Below are 15282 nucleotides of genomic sequence, written 5' to 3'. Positions count from 1 at the left end.
AAGTGTAAGCTTACAACGATGTCTTAGATTGCATCATCTCCATCTGTCACCTTTCATATGCTCTACTCATCTTCTAAAGCTTGACATGCATTATTGCAAGACTTAACTATGTTAAAAAAGTAAGCCTATCTGATTTCTTAACTCATAAGCTCATGACACATGATGGCTACTACTCTAAAGAAAAAGGTTCCATATTACAGAAGATCCATGAAAGTATTTTGAAGAACCTTACCAATGACAATTGTGTTCAGCTTAAATAGTTTGTCCTAGGATTAGAAAGAAATAATTGAATTTGACACCCCATGTTTGAGCTCATTTGTAGAACTATAGTACCTACAATAAGCTTAGTTGCAAAAAATACCATACTATTCTACACACACAATACAAATGAATTCCTATTCTCACCAATTCCTTTCTACAATTGTACAAAATAGGAGCCCATAGAGCAAAACACTCCAAAATGAAGGTTTTTGTAACATCCTAGCTCTTTGCAAAATATCCTATAGTTCTCATGCTCACTAGCTTCTGAGCTTCCAATGCAACCCTCTTTGCTTTTTCTTGCAATGCAGGTGCCACATTGAGATCATTTTAGCTTCAACCATCTCCAAGCTAATTGATTGAGGAGGTGACAATGTGAAGTGGAGTAATATTTAAGAAAAGGATTGCTGAAAGATGTAAAAAATTGCTTTAGTTGCTCATAATTGTGGCTTTTGCTTCTATAACAAATGTAGTATTGAAGGTCATTCGACTCTTAACATAAATCATTTTCTATATATATCATGCTTTCTCAATGTAATTAATTATAATTGATAAGTTGTTTGGCATATCCTTAAAACTGTAGAGTCTATATAAGTCCGGATGTATTAAGTCTTGGATTACATGTTGATGATACAAATGCTCTTCAAGTACATTGTTTGGTTTTGACAGTTGACCACCTCTTCATAATTTGTCTTTGGCTGCACGCTTTGGGTACCAACTGTAACATGCTCAAGAAGTTTACTTTGGACTCTAAGTATATTGAGATGAACGATGTGTTGGCGATCGGCCGAGCTTGTATACAACTACAAATGCTTTGACTATAATGCGTGAATATGTGCAATAAAGCTTTGTAAGTTGTTGGCCATAATTGTTATTTATTAGAAATTTTAGCTTTATAAAACTTTCAAAAATTTATAGACTAGCAAGTTTCCTATTTACACAGTTCATTATATAATTAATAGATTGCATCAACCATTTTTTTTTATAATTTACATAATTTTATTTTGATGAATCATGCATTGATGCTTTCTTCTAAGACTCGTTTCTCTCTGGATAATATCATTAAAAATAGAAGTTTATTCACCTATGATATTAAATCTTTCAGTTTAAAAAAATTACAAACTATAGCAAAAATACCTACTATGTATATTTTTTTTGTGAACATACCACTTCTGTATGAAAACCTAAATTTTAAAAAAGAGGTGCAGAGTGATCTATGCTCATGAACAAGGTTTATTTATGTAGTCATAATATCCTTTATTGACTCACACTTTTTCCATCTACAGAAGTCTAGTGGCTATTGGAGGAGGATGCAAAAAGTTAAGAAAAGTCATATTGAGTGATTCATGCTACGTGGGTGACTGCAGCCTAGTTGCCATTGCTGGGTGGTGTTTCCAACTTGAAGCATTGGAAATAAATCATTGTCATAACATTAGAACTAAAAGGCTTGATGTTGTGAGCCATTCTTGTTGATAAGAAAAACTTCTTTTACAACATAATAAAACATCAATATTTTATAGTTCTTCATGCCATATGTTGAGGTTTAGACTTACATCAATTTAAAGTGAAGCAATGATTATTAATCGTTGATACTCCTAGGAGATGTTTTGTAGTTGATGAAAGATCTTTTTTACTTGTTGGTCACATTTTGCGGTTGAGTAGATACTTTGGTTTGTTATTTTCTTTCTGAGGAGTTTTCTTTTTTAACTTTATGTACTTTGTTGTAGGAAACTTCAAGAGTTTGTGCTAAAGTATTGTTAAAGAATAGACAATGAAAGACTTGTGGAAGTTGGAAAAGGCTATAGTCAGCTCTAGGCCTTGCATTTGGTTGATTGTTCATTGATTGGTGATTTTTCAATCCGTAATATTGCTCTTGGTTATCACCTATTATGACGGTTATATATTTGATACTATTAAAAGGAGGATATTATTATTCTTACTTCCAACAGCTAAAAATCACAAGTTTTGAATCTGTGTGATATTATTTTATGCATTTTACTTGTATGACTTCTTTGTCCATTTACAATATCCATGTTGGTGATGAAGGTATGGGAGCATTTGGAACCCATTGAGAGAAGGTGATAAATCTTAGTCTTTGTTTCTGTAATAGGTATCTTTTAATCTATTGTAGACATTTGTGATTTTATTTGATTTGGTAAATGTGTTTATTTGTGAAGCTTTATTCCATCACAAAAGAGTTCATGTTCAATTAGTTTATTTATCTTGCTTATGTCATTGAATGCTGACTTAGTAGAATAGAGAATAATGCCTTCATTGTAATAGATCAAAGGTGTTACTAACTATGGCTGCTAAATGTGAATAGATACTATTGAGTAGATGATATGGGATTAACCAACATTGCTCAATGATGTCTTCTTTTCATACACCTTAATGTCAATGCTTGTCAAATATATTTACTACTAGACTTAAATATATCATGGCATGATAATACTTCTTGAATTTTCATCAGCTTCATTGTTACAATAGAATATACATGAACAATGTTTGACATTATTATCATCTCCATGATTTCTTGAAATGCATTTCAACTCTTGAAATGGTTCCTCTTTTGGTATAGAATGTGAGAGATATAGGCCTTGCGGCTTTGGGAATGAGTTGCCCTCTTCTTAAGGAGGTCATTCTTTCATACTACCAAAAAATAAACAATGTAGATTTAGGCCAATTGGTATAAAATTGCCAAGCTATAGAATCATGTCATATGATGTACTTTCTATGTGTAACCTCAATTAGCGTGGCCATAGTACTTGCTAACTGTAATTCACTCAAAAAGGTTGTGGTTGAGAAGTGAAAAATTACCGATCGTACTCAAAGAAGACATGCCACTATCTTAATAGAGCTTTGTATAGAGCAATGACTAATTTTCTATTTCTATTAATGGTAGAAATTACTATACTTGGGTTAAAAAAAGGCTTCACTTCTATAAGAGAAACTTCATTAATACAAGAGATATAGTGGATTTTATCAGATTCAAGTACGATATTTTTTTATAAAAAGAATATATTCTTCAATTTTGACATAGCTTGTATAAACATATTTAACAAAGTTTCACTCAACAAGAAATTTTTCTTGTTAGATTAGCGGAATATTAGAAACTTGATTCAATCACATAAGTACTTTCATTGATGAATATACTAGCTTATTCTAATGTAGCGAGTCTTCCAATTGTGTATTTTGGAAGGTACAAATAATGGGACATCTTTTTTTCATTCAACCTACAAACAAAAAGTGGTTGTTATTCAAAGAGAAATGGTAAAAGAAATGAAAATTTGATCGTATTGAGATTGCATTTTGTACTTGCATAAAGTGATTCACTAGACAAACTTTGAAACACCAAAATGCTTGTCCCTGTTCATTCTGTTCTTCCAACTTGTTATAGTATAACATGACATCTAAGTGTTGTCGACGCAATTTCAAAGTAGAAACATATACATTCATATTTCTAGTAGAAGATAATGATGGCAAAACGACACATTTATACTTTACAAATAGTTAAGCCTCGGCAATGAAAACAGGGTTCCAACTCAACATCCAACCATCCAATCAATTCACTCGAATTGTTTGGGATAAGGCGATCCAAGCTACTACTTTGTTTGTTAGTTTTTCTTTCTTTCTTTCTTTCTTTCTTTCTTCTTATGTTGTTTTCCACTTCCTCTATCACCATCTTCTATCACTTGCAGTTGGTCACCCAAGCCAATCGAATCCTTTGTTGTTTTTTTTTTAATCTTACTCCTGATACCAATGTTGAGTAGATATTGGAAGCCCTGTCTGTTGTGTGTGTATGTGGTGCTCAATGCAGTTGGGTACACCATTGTGTGTTAGTAGGCTCATTACCGTCCCTTGGATGATACAACCCATCAGTGTTCTTTTCATCCGAGCCGTCCCGGGTTTCAAGCGCGGCACAGATCCTCGACCCCCGTCGACCCCTTAATCACTTCCCTTCGCCCTCTCGCAGCGAAACCCTGTCATGTGCCCTCCCATCGCTTTGAATTGCTCGAATCTGCGCTTACATACATGACGCTTGCAAACGACGTGGCATCTCTGTGCCGCATGCAAACAACGTGAGAGCGAGGAGCCGCGGATGGCAGGTAATCCCGTGGTTTTCTCTTTTTTTTTGGTTCCGAGATTGTTATGGCTTTCTATGTTTCGAGTGTGGTGCTCGAGGCGATGCTCGGAAGCCAGACAATAGGGTTGATCGTAAGCTCATGTTTGGTGTACCCTATGCAAGCGCGTGAACAATCAAGAGGTTTTGGGTTTTTTAAGAAGATTGAATATTGTGGATACTGTAAGTTATGATGTTAATCTAGCGGAATTTCGAATCTTTTGCTATTAACTTGGGCTGTCTTGCATTCTTGCGTGATGTGTACTCAGTATTTGTTTGTCTGCTTGTTAATTTTGTGATTCCGGCTTCAGGTATGAGGATTGGCAAGAAGATGACGGCGCATTGAACAGCATATCACAATTGTATCCTGGCTAGACTTGTGCGCAATCGAATTGCGGGGTAGGAGCAGATCTGAATGATGTATAGGACGGAAGACTTCTACAACCAGGAATATGGTGAGATCATCTTCAAACTTGTTCATCTACGAAGATTCTCAGTCCATTTTGAGGATTGAGCTTTCTTTGACTCACAGTTGCAATCTCTCTGTGTCATATGTCTTGAAAGACTAAATGTGCCCTATCTGTTTGTGTCATATATCTTGAATGACTCAGTGTTCTCAACAGAAGATCTGACCTGGGGCTCTTCCACTGCAGGTAATATTGAACTTTAGTCGGAGATTACATTACACTTGCAATGCTCTTGATTGAACTATCAACAGAACATCGTACTCAGATTTGGTAACCTCCCGATGAGCTTCACCGGGGCTTGTTATCAGAGTTAATGCACCAGCTGCCTCGAGATAAGAAATTTCTCCGGTGTCACCGATCAATCACAACAAGAAGGATGACACGGGATCGACTGCAGAAATCTCTTTCGTAAGAGCAAAGTGTCACGAATATCCGAGATAAGTAGCAAAAATCAGCACTTTCACCTTTGAAGAGGAACACCTGAAGCACAACTGCGGTTGTCCGAACCAACCAACGAGTACAAGCTTCCATTCACTTGTAACACGTTCTGGAAGACCACGTCTTTCACCATCGACAACAAGTCCAGTTTGGAACGATACTTATCAGATAACGTCGTCCTGGGCAAGCATGCGATAGACAGAAGAACGAGGAAAGGCGATCCTGGATACTAGTTTTTTCTGTTTTATACTTTCTTCTCGTGTTTTTTTCGGCTTTTATCTCACCATCTTCTATTTCATGCAGTTGGTCACCGAAGCCGGGCGAATCCTTTGTTGTTTTTTATTTTATTTTAGTTTTGGTACTAATATTGAGTAGATATTGTAAGCCCTGTGTGCGTGTGTGTGTAGTGCTGAATACAGTAAGGTACACCATTGTTTGTTAGTAGGTTCATTATTGGGTCACCTCGGATTTTCTTGAACTAGTCTCTTGCATTCATTGGTGAATTTTGAATTTTGAGGTGGAAATCGTGGTGTTGGAGCCTCGCCATCTTTGCTTTCGGACGACCCCAGAATCAGTCAAATTGGAGTTAGAACGAAACTTTTTGGCAACAATTGAAGTGGTAAATTGGCCCTTCGCACCTTGGATTACCCACCCAACTTATGAGAGAAGCAATGATGAACTATGAAATATTGGATTGCTACAAATACTGGTGTTGTTAAACTTCAGCAACAAGCGAAGGATTGTTCCAGCAGTTGGTGTCGTAGTCTAAGGTGAGAAAGCGCGTTACTATCCCTTTGTTTGCATAAATTCCGTTATCCCGATTGGTTTTACCAGTTACTATACGTCACATAATCTGGTTTATTTTTAGAACTAGTTCAGTCAAGAATCTAGTCGTGATACATTTCACATTTGAGTGAACTATTGTAAATTATCTTCATTTATACTTAATTTGGATGTTTGTCTTTGGTACACCGTTGTTTGTTAGTAGGCTGATTCTCGTCCCTTGGATGATACAACCCATCAGTGTTGTGTTCATTGTGTCCAGGGTTTCAAGCAATCCTTACAGCTTCGCCCCCTGCGTCCCATTGTACACTTCCCTTCGCCCTCTCGCAGCAAAACCCTCGCTGCAGTGTGCTGTCTTCTCGCTTCGAATTGCTCGAATCTGCGCTTAAATACATGACGCCGTGACATCTATGTGCCGCATGCAAATGACGTGAGAGCGAGGAGCCGTGGATGGTAGGTAGTGATGTGGATTTGTTTTTGGTTCCAAGATTGTTGGGATGGCTTTCTGTGTGTTTCTAGTATGGTGCTCGAGGTGATGCTCGGAAGCCAGACAATAGGGTTGATCGTAAGCTCATGTTTGGTGTATCCAATGCAAGAGCGTGAACAATAAAGAGGTTTTGGGTTTTTTAAGAAGATTGAATATTGCAGATACTGTAAGTTATGATGTTAATTTAGGGGAAGTCTGATTGGCAAGAAGATGACGGTGCATTGAACAACATATCACAATTGTATCTTGGCTAGGCTTGTGTGCCATCGGATTATGAGATAGGAGTGCTTCAAAGGACGGAAGAGTTCTTCAAGTTGGAGTATGGTGAGAATAGATTCACACTTGTTTGTTTATGAAGATTTTGAGTCATTTGAGCCATTTGTTGCATAGGGCGGACTTTTCATTCATTGATTACCTAATTTGTGTCATTTGTATTTAGGAAACATAAAGGATTGGAGAAAAAAAGTTTATTAACTTAATAAGAAGATTAGGTATCATTTTAAATAGAATAATGTTATGGCATATTATATTTATAATAAAATGTCAAGAATTAGTGTTATTAGATAATTATTTAAAGATTGATGGTGTGTTGAGAAGATGATCTAGTTTAATGCTTATCAAAGATATGAATCAATTTTGTTTGTATGAAGCATGTGTAATAGTTTACATATTAATCAATTTTGTTAACATATATGTTGTCTTTGTGTGAAGGTTTTGTGGCAATCAAAGAAAATTTCAAAAATCTATGGTTGCATGAGTTAGCAAAAGAGTATATTCTAAAATCCATTGCTAGATTTATTTTGAGGTATGAATATCATTGATATTTATTTTGTTTAGATTATGAGATGTTTGGGATGAATATTCATGTATTTACATATACATATATATATATATATATATGTGGGAATATTTGTTTACATAGAATAAAAGAATATTTATTTATATAAAATAATGAGAAGTAATAAAAAGTTATAAAAAAGAATCACAAATGTAATAAGAGATTTATTTAGTCTATATAAAGTTAATTAGTATCATCTTTGTTACATTGAATTTTTTGGTGATCAAAATTTATTGAGATGTTGTAAATTGTGTACTAAGGATTTATTCATGTGATTGAAGGTGAATTATACATATTTTCCAAATATTTGCAATGGCCTATCTTGTAAAGATGGTTGTGAAGCACATCTTAGTAATGTGGAGGTTTTTATTTGGTTGTTGTACATTAGGATTTGTACTTGTTATGGAATTTTGTAACAAGTTTGTGGAAGATATTGGAGTTGTACTCAAAGCAAGAGAAGTTGATATTAGAGATGTGCTTATTCAATGCTATGATTACAATCAAGAAATGGAGGTGTTATTGAAGACAAAAGTTCTATTGAATAAAAAACAATGTGCAAATATTTGCCAACAACTTGGTCGTGTTTTTAAAGTATTTGAAGTCTTGAGAGCCTCTTCCAATGGAAGAAGTGAATATAAAATTCTATTTTTTGAATTTCAGTATATAACATTGAGGATATATAAGTTGGTAAAAGCTTGTGCACAAGAACAATGGTGTGAAGCAAGTATCCTTCAAATGGAGAACAAAGAAATGTTTAGAGAGTTGTTATGGGACTTAAAGACTTGTTATGATATGGGAATTGATCTATTATCAAAGAAGTATCCGAAAAAGATGGAGGACATTCCAATTGTATTGTTTGATGTTTCAACTTGTGAAGAAGTTAAACATGATGGTGAAGAACTTTTCAAAAGATTGGATCATAAAAGTAAAGATGTTCAATTTAAAGATTGTGAATTGGTAAACTATCTATCAACAAGGTTGACGAACTTGTGGCGTGTAGATGGTGGAGAGGTGGATTTTTTGGAAGTATCAAGTGATATCAAAAGTTTAGAGCTTGGGAGAATTATAAATAAAGGTGCTTTTGGAAAAGTTTATGAATCAAAGTGGTTTGGACTTGCAACTGCAACAAAAATAATGGATGCTGATTTGAATACTATGTTCATGAAAGAAGTGAGTATCTTGGCTATCACAAGCCATCCAAACTTGATCAAATATTATTATGCAGCCAAAAGTAATGCAAATGAGAATAGAGAGTCTTCAAAGATGAATAACTCAAAAGAAAAAGTATACTTGGTGATGGAATTGATGCAAACAAGTTTGAGCAACATATTGGAGGCAAAAAGAGCAATGCCATACTACTTTCTTATTGATATTATTTATCAAATTGCAAGAGGAATGTGTTATTTACATGACATGCAAATCGCACATCAAGATTTAAAGCCGGAGAACATACTACTTAATATTATTGATGATGATAAATCTAGTCATGGTTTTCATTATGCTGTTGTGAAGTTGATTGATTTTGGTTGTTCAAAGATCAATGTGGGTAGGAATCCAAAAGTTAAAGAAAATAAATACATATATGGGACTTTAATGTACACAGCTCCAGAGATATTGAAAAGTACAATGGAATCAATAGAGATGTGTGCTTTTGAAGCAGATGTGTATTCTTTTGCAATGACATGTTCTAAGATTCTTTCAGGTGAAGTTCCATTTGATGGTATCAACAATAAAAAAGAATTATTGAAAAAGATTGAGAAAGGTGAAAGACCAAAGTTGCCTTCAAATTGTGATGATTTGAGTAAATTGATTGAAGAATGTTGGACTTTGAATCCTTCTAGAAGACCTAGTTTTGGGGACATTTGCAAGAGACTTGAAATATTGAAAAAAAAATACTTGGTGGGAATTGATGTAGCCAAAACACCTCACTTTGGAATATTTAAGAAAGAAGATCATGAAAGTAGTAAATCAAAAGATGTTAATATTGGTGATACATTGGTAAGTTTTATATTTGAGATTTAGTGTGATATAAATGTTGCATTGGTTTGTTTGATTTCAAGATCTTCACATTTAAATATGTGTAATTTAACAAATTTATTTTGTCAAAATATGAATATGTAGTTAGATTAATTTTTAGAGACTATAGCATGAATTGTATATTTGTTAACATCTTGATTTGGTTATTTGCATAGGTACATGATTGTAAAGATAATATAATAGGTTTAGAAAAACGTTTGTCAAACATCAAAAAATTATGCAAGAGTGGAATAAATGCATTGTGTTTTATTGGTATGGGTGGAATTGGAAAGACCACACTAGTAAAGATTACATTTGATACCATGCAACACATGTACAATGTATCATGCTTTATTGAAGGTATTCAAAAGAAGGATAGTGGTCTTTCAATAATTTGCAAAGTTTTGAACCAACTAAACTTTGAAAAAAAACCAAGGAGTTTAGAAGAAGCACAAGCTATGATGAAAGAAGTATTGATGAGCAAAAAGTTCATGTTGGTCTTGGATGATGTGAAGGACAAGAGTCAAATCAATGATGTAGTTCCTACAAATATTCTATATTCTAACAAAGGTAGCATATTAATTGTGACAACTCGAAATTGGGAGGTGGTAAAAAGCTATCCTACAAAGATTCATAAATTTGATATTGGAGAACTTGACAAAGATACAAGTTTGAAGTTATTTACAGCTTATTCTTGTAGAGATGGTGATGAATTGCCTAAAGAACTTACTGAAGTTAGCAAAGAGATTGTAAGATCTTGTAATGGACTACCCTTGAGTTTAAAAGTTTTGGGATCATTTTTAGGAGGACAAAAGAGGTTGAGATGTTGGGAAAGAGCTTTGCAAAAGTTAAGAAGAGGAAGGCCTTTGGATGGAGATGAAATAGATAGTAAATATAAGCTATGGACTATTTTGAAGATAAGTTTTGATGCCATGAAAGTTGAAGAAAAGAATATGTTTTTGGACATATGTTGCTTCTTTTGTAACAATGTGAAATGGGGTTGTACAATGAAAGAGACAATAATACAAATATGGACCAATAGAAAAAGTGGAGATGAAGAGCAAGATGCAAGTATTATTTTAGACATGTTGGTTCATCAATCAATGATAAAAATAGAAAAAGATGGTGTGATAAAAGTGCATGATCAATTACAAGATATGGGACGAAAGATTGTTGAAGAAGATAAAGAATACAAAGACACACGAATTTGGAATGCAAATATGGTGCCGATGCATGGAGTAACAACAAAGGTAAGTCTCTCAAATAGTGGTAGAATAACTTGAATACAATTATTGACATAAAATAAATATTTAAAAAAAATAGAGTACAAGAAATTTGAATTTTTATTAAGAACAATATTACAGAACTTGTGTGTTGCAATATGAAATATTTAGAGATTTCTACATGATTGAAGTAGTTGATAAAGCTATGGATTGTGATTTCTAATTATTTTCTTGTCATGTTGATTAGTTGGAAGGTATAATTCTTGATTATAATATGAAAGATAACTTGAGAAGGTTTATTATGAAAGGATTACAGTTTTGTTCTTTACGAATTCTTATATGTAATATTGATGCAAAGCAAAGTGAAGATGTCTTTGAAATACTTATGTTATTGGTAGAAAATGCAAAGAAGTTAAAAGTTTTGTTACTAAGAAATAAAAATTATCACCATCTTTTTGGATTTCATAGTAGCAAAATAAAGCTGCCCTTTGCAATGTGCAATGAAGAGTTTTGGAAAGTATTTGAAGAATTGACAATATTGAGTCTAATAGGATTTACTTTTGGTGAACCACTACCTAGAACATTGTTTACAACTGGTACATTGATGAGACTTGATTTAGATGGATCTATTGAATTCAATATTGTACAAGAAGGCTTTAAAAACCTTACAAATTTAACAAACATAAGATTACTTAATAACAAAACTTTAAATGTAATGTCAAAAGAATGGACAAACATAACTTCTCTAAAAACACTTGATATGAGTGGATGCTCAAGCTTGACAAGCTTGCCAAATGAACTAGCAAATCTTTTTTCTTTGGAAGAACTTTATTTAAATGGTTGCTCAAGTTTGATAAATTTACCAAATGAATTGGTAAATCTCTCTTATTTAAGAAAGCTTGATTTAAGTTATTGCTCAAGCTTAACAATCTTGCCAAATAAATTGGCTAATATTTCTTCTTTACAAAGCCTTTATTTGAATAGTTGCTCAAGGTTGATAAGCTTGCCAAATGAATTGACAAATCTTTATACTTTAGAAGCACTTCATTTGAGTGATTGCTTAAGCTTGACACACTTGCCAAATGAATGCACAAACCTTTCTTCTTTGAAAGAACTTGTTTTGAGTGGTTGCTCAAGCTTAATAAGCTTTCCAAATGAATTGGCAAATCTTTCTTTTTTGACAAGACTTAATTTGAGTGGTTGCTCAAGCTTGAAAAGCTTGCCAAATGAATTGGCAAATCTTTCTTCTTTGAAAGCATTTTATTTGAGTGGCTGCTCAAGCTTGACAAGTTTACCAAATGAATTGGCAAATCTTTCTTCTTTGATAATACTTGATTTGAGTGGTTGCTCAACCTTGACAAGCTTGCCAAATAAATTGAAAAATCTTTTTTCTTTGACAAGACTTGATTTGAGTGGTTGCTCAAGTTTGGCAAGCTTGCCAAATGAATTGGCAAATCTTTCTTCTTTGACATCACTTAATTTGAGTCATTGCTCAAGATTGACAAGCTTACCAAATGAATTGGCAAATCTTTCTTCTTTGACAATACTTAATTTGAGTTGTTGCTCAAGCTTGACAAGCTTGCCAAATGAATTTGCAAATCTTTCTTCTTTGACCATACTTGATTTGAGTGGTTGCTCAAGCTTGACAAGCTTGCCAAATGAATTGGTAAAACTTTCTTTTCTGAAAGTACTTTATTCGAGTGGTTGGTCAAGCTTGATAAGTTTGCCACATAAATTGGCAAATCTTTCTTCTTTGGAAGATGTTGTTTTGAGTGGTTGCTCAAGCTTGAAAAGCTTGCCAAATGAAATGGCAAATCTTTCTTCTTTAGAAGGACTTGATTTGAGTAATTGGTCAAGCTTGATAAGTTTGTCAAATGAATTAGCAAATCTTTCTTCTCTAACAATACTTGATTCGAGTGGTTGCTCAAGATTGACTTACTTGCCAAATAAATTGGCAAATCTTTCTTCTTTGACAAGACTTGATTTGAGTGGTTGCTCAAGCTTGACTAGTTTGCCAAATGAATTAGCAAATCTTTCTTCTTTGACAAGACTTAATTTGAGTAGTTGCTCAAGCTTGACAAGCTTGCCAAATGAATTGGCAAATCTTTCTTCTTTAGAAGAACTTATTATGAGTGGTTTCTCAAGCTTGACAAGCTTGCCAAATGAATTGGTAAATCTTTCTTCTTTGGAAGAACTTGTTTTGAGTGATTGCTTAAGCTTGACAAGCTTGCCAAATGAATTGGCAAATCTTTCTTCTTTGACAATACTGGATTTGAGTGGTTGCTCAAGCTTAACAAGCTTGCCAAATGAATTGGCAAATCTTTCTTCTTTGACAATACTGGATTTGAGTGGTTGCTCAAGCTTAACAAGCTTGTCAAATGAATTGGCAAATCTTTCTTCTTTGACAACACTTGATTTGAGTGGTTGCTCAAGCTTGATAAGCTTGCCAAATGAATTGACAAATCTTTCTTTTTTAGAAGAACTTGTTTTGAGTGGATGCTCAAGCTTGACAAGCTTGCCAAATGAATTGGTAAATCTTTCTTCTTTAAAAATGCTTGATTTAAACGGTTGCTCAAACTTGATAAGCTTACCAAATGAATTGGCAAATCTTTCTTTTTTGACAATACTTGATTTGAGTGGTTGCTTTAGCTTGATAAGCTTGCCAAATGAGTTGGCAAATCTATCTTCTTTGGAAGTTCTTGTTTTGAGTGGTTGCTCAAGCTTGACAAGCTTGCCAAATGAATTAGCAAATCTTTCTTCTTTGAAAGCACTTTATTTGATTGGTTGCTCAAGCTTGACAAGCTTGCCAAATGAATTAGCAAATCTTTCTTCTTTGGAAGAACTTGTTTTGAGTGGTTGTTCAAGCTTGACAAGCTTGTCAAATGAATTGGCAAATCTTTCTTCTTTGAGAAGACTTAATTTGAGTGGTTGCTTTAGCTTGATAAGCTTGCCAAATGAGTTGGCAAATCTATATTCTTTGAAATTTCTTGTTTTGAGTGGTTGTTCAAGCTTGACAAGCTTGCCAAATGAATTGGTAAATCTTTCTTCTTTGGAGGAACTTATTATGAGTGGTTTCTCAAGCTTGACAACCTTGCCAAATGAATTGACAAATCTTTCTTCTTTGGAAGAACTTGTTTTGAGTGGTTGCTCAAGCTTGATAAGCTTGCCAAATGAATTGACAAATCTTTCTTCTTTGAAAATGCTTGATTTAAATGGTTGCTCAAGCTTGATAAGCTTACCAAATGAATTGACAAATCTTTCTTCTTTGACAAGACTTGATTTGAATGGTTGCTCAAGCTTAAAAAGCTTGCCAAATGAATTGGCAAATCTTTCTTATTTGACAAGACTTAATTTGAGTGGATGCTCATGCTTGACAAGCTTGCCAAATGAATTGGCAAATCTTTCTTTTTTGACAAGACTTGATTTGAGTGGTTGCTCAAGCTTGACAAGCTTACCAAATGAATTGACAAATCTTTCTTTTTTGACAACACTTGATTTGAGTGGTTGTTCAAGCTTGACAAGCTTGCCAAATGAATTGGCAAATCTTTCTTCTTTGAAAATGCTTGATTTAAACGGTTGCTCAAGCTTGATAATCTTACCAAATGAATTGGCAAATCTTTCTTTTTTGACAAGACTTAATTTGAGTGGTTGCTTAAGCTTGATAAGCTTGCCAAATGAATTGGCAAATCTTTCTTCTTTGACAAGACTTAGTTAGAGTGGTTGCTTAAGCTTGTCAATCTTGCCAAATGAATTAGCAATTCTTTCTTCTTTGAGAATATTTTATTTGATTTGTTGCTTAAGCTTGACATACTTGCCAAATGAATTATCAAATCTTACTTTTTTAAGAAGTGTAAATTTAAGTTGTTGCTCAAGCTTGATAAGATTGTTTGATGAATTGGAAAATCTTTTTTCTTTGGAAGAACTTTATTTAAAAGATTGCTCAAGCTTGATAAGCTTACCAAATGAGTTAACAAATCTCTTTTCTTTGACAATAGTTAATTTAAGTAGTTGCTCAAGCTTTCAAAGCTTGCCAAATGAATTGGCAATTCTTTCTTTGAGTGGTTGCTCAAGTTTTTTAAGCTTGCCAAATGAATTGGAAACTCCTTTGACTTTGACAATGATTGAATTAAGTGTCATCTAGAATGGCATGGTGGTTAAAAACCTTTTCAAGGTTTATAATTTGGTATTTTTATAATTTTTGAATAAAGAGATTGCTTAAGCTTGATAAGCTTAGCAAATCCTTTTTTTTTGCAATACCTTCTTTAAGAATTTTCTCTAATTTCATAGGCTTGTCAAATAACTTGGCAAATCTTTCTTGTTTAACAACAATTTATTTGAAGGATTGATCAAAATTGACATGCTTGTGAAATGAATTGGAAAATATATCTTTTTTGAGAGGATTTAATCAATGACTTTTTAAAACTATTTGATATAGATATTATTTAGAATATTTTTAGAAAGTATTAGTTTCTAAAATATTATGGTTTTTTTAATACTTATTTTATAGTTTTATTAAATATATTTGTCTTAAAAAAAATTATAAATAGTATTATATTGAGATTTAATCATATTAAAAAGATATAGTTTCAGACTTGATCTTTGTGTTAAATAAATCAGACGTAATTTATTTTATATCATGAAATATTATTATA

General features: G+C 33.4%; 1 protein-coding gene across 7 annotated transcripts; it reads left to right on the top strand.

Annotated features, from left to right (window-relative positions):
* Positions 1 to 4243: 4243 nt before the first annotated feature.
* On the top strand, positions 4244 to 14884 carry LOC112283686 (uncharacterized). 7 transcript variants are annotated; one of them, XM_024522734.3, is made up of 9 exons: positions 4244 to 4364; positions 4690 to 4833; positions 5032 to 6053; positions 6329 to 6519; positions 6808 to 6877; positions 7265 to 7358; positions 7780 to 9389; positions 9584 to 10657; positions 10878 to 14884. In XM_024522734.3, the coding sequence occupies exons 7-9, from the start codon at positions 7794 to 7796 to the stop codon at positions 14343 to 14345; spliced, it is 6138 nt and encodes a 2045-aa protein (XP_024378502.2). In that variant the 5' UTR covers positions 4244 to 4364; positions 4690 to 4833; positions 5032 to 6053; positions 6329 to 6519; positions 6808 to 6877; positions 7265 to 7358; positions 7780 to 7793; the 3' UTR covers positions 14346 to 14884. The 7 variants fall into 6 exon arrangements, with proteins under 7 accessions (XP_024378502.2, XP_073390750.1, XP_090107290.1 ...); XM_073534649.2 differs by having other exon boundaries at positions 7673 to 9389; XM_090251163.1 differs by lacking the exons at positions 9584 to 10657; positions 10878 to 14884 and having other exon boundaries at positions 7673 to 8504.
* The last annotated feature ends 398 nt before the right edge of the window (positions 14885 to 15282 follow it).

Source organism: Physcomitrium patens, chromosome 6 (genome assembly GCF_059467195.1).
Source record: "Physcomitrium patens ecotype Gransden chromosome 6, ASM5946719v1, whole genome shotgun sequence".
NCBI lineage: Eukaryota > Viridiplantae > Streptophyta > Bryopsida > Funariales > Funariaceae > Physcomitrium > Physcomitrium patens.
Note: the sequence above shows the minus strand (reverse complement) of the source record. Positions and strands in the feature narration are given on the sequence as shown.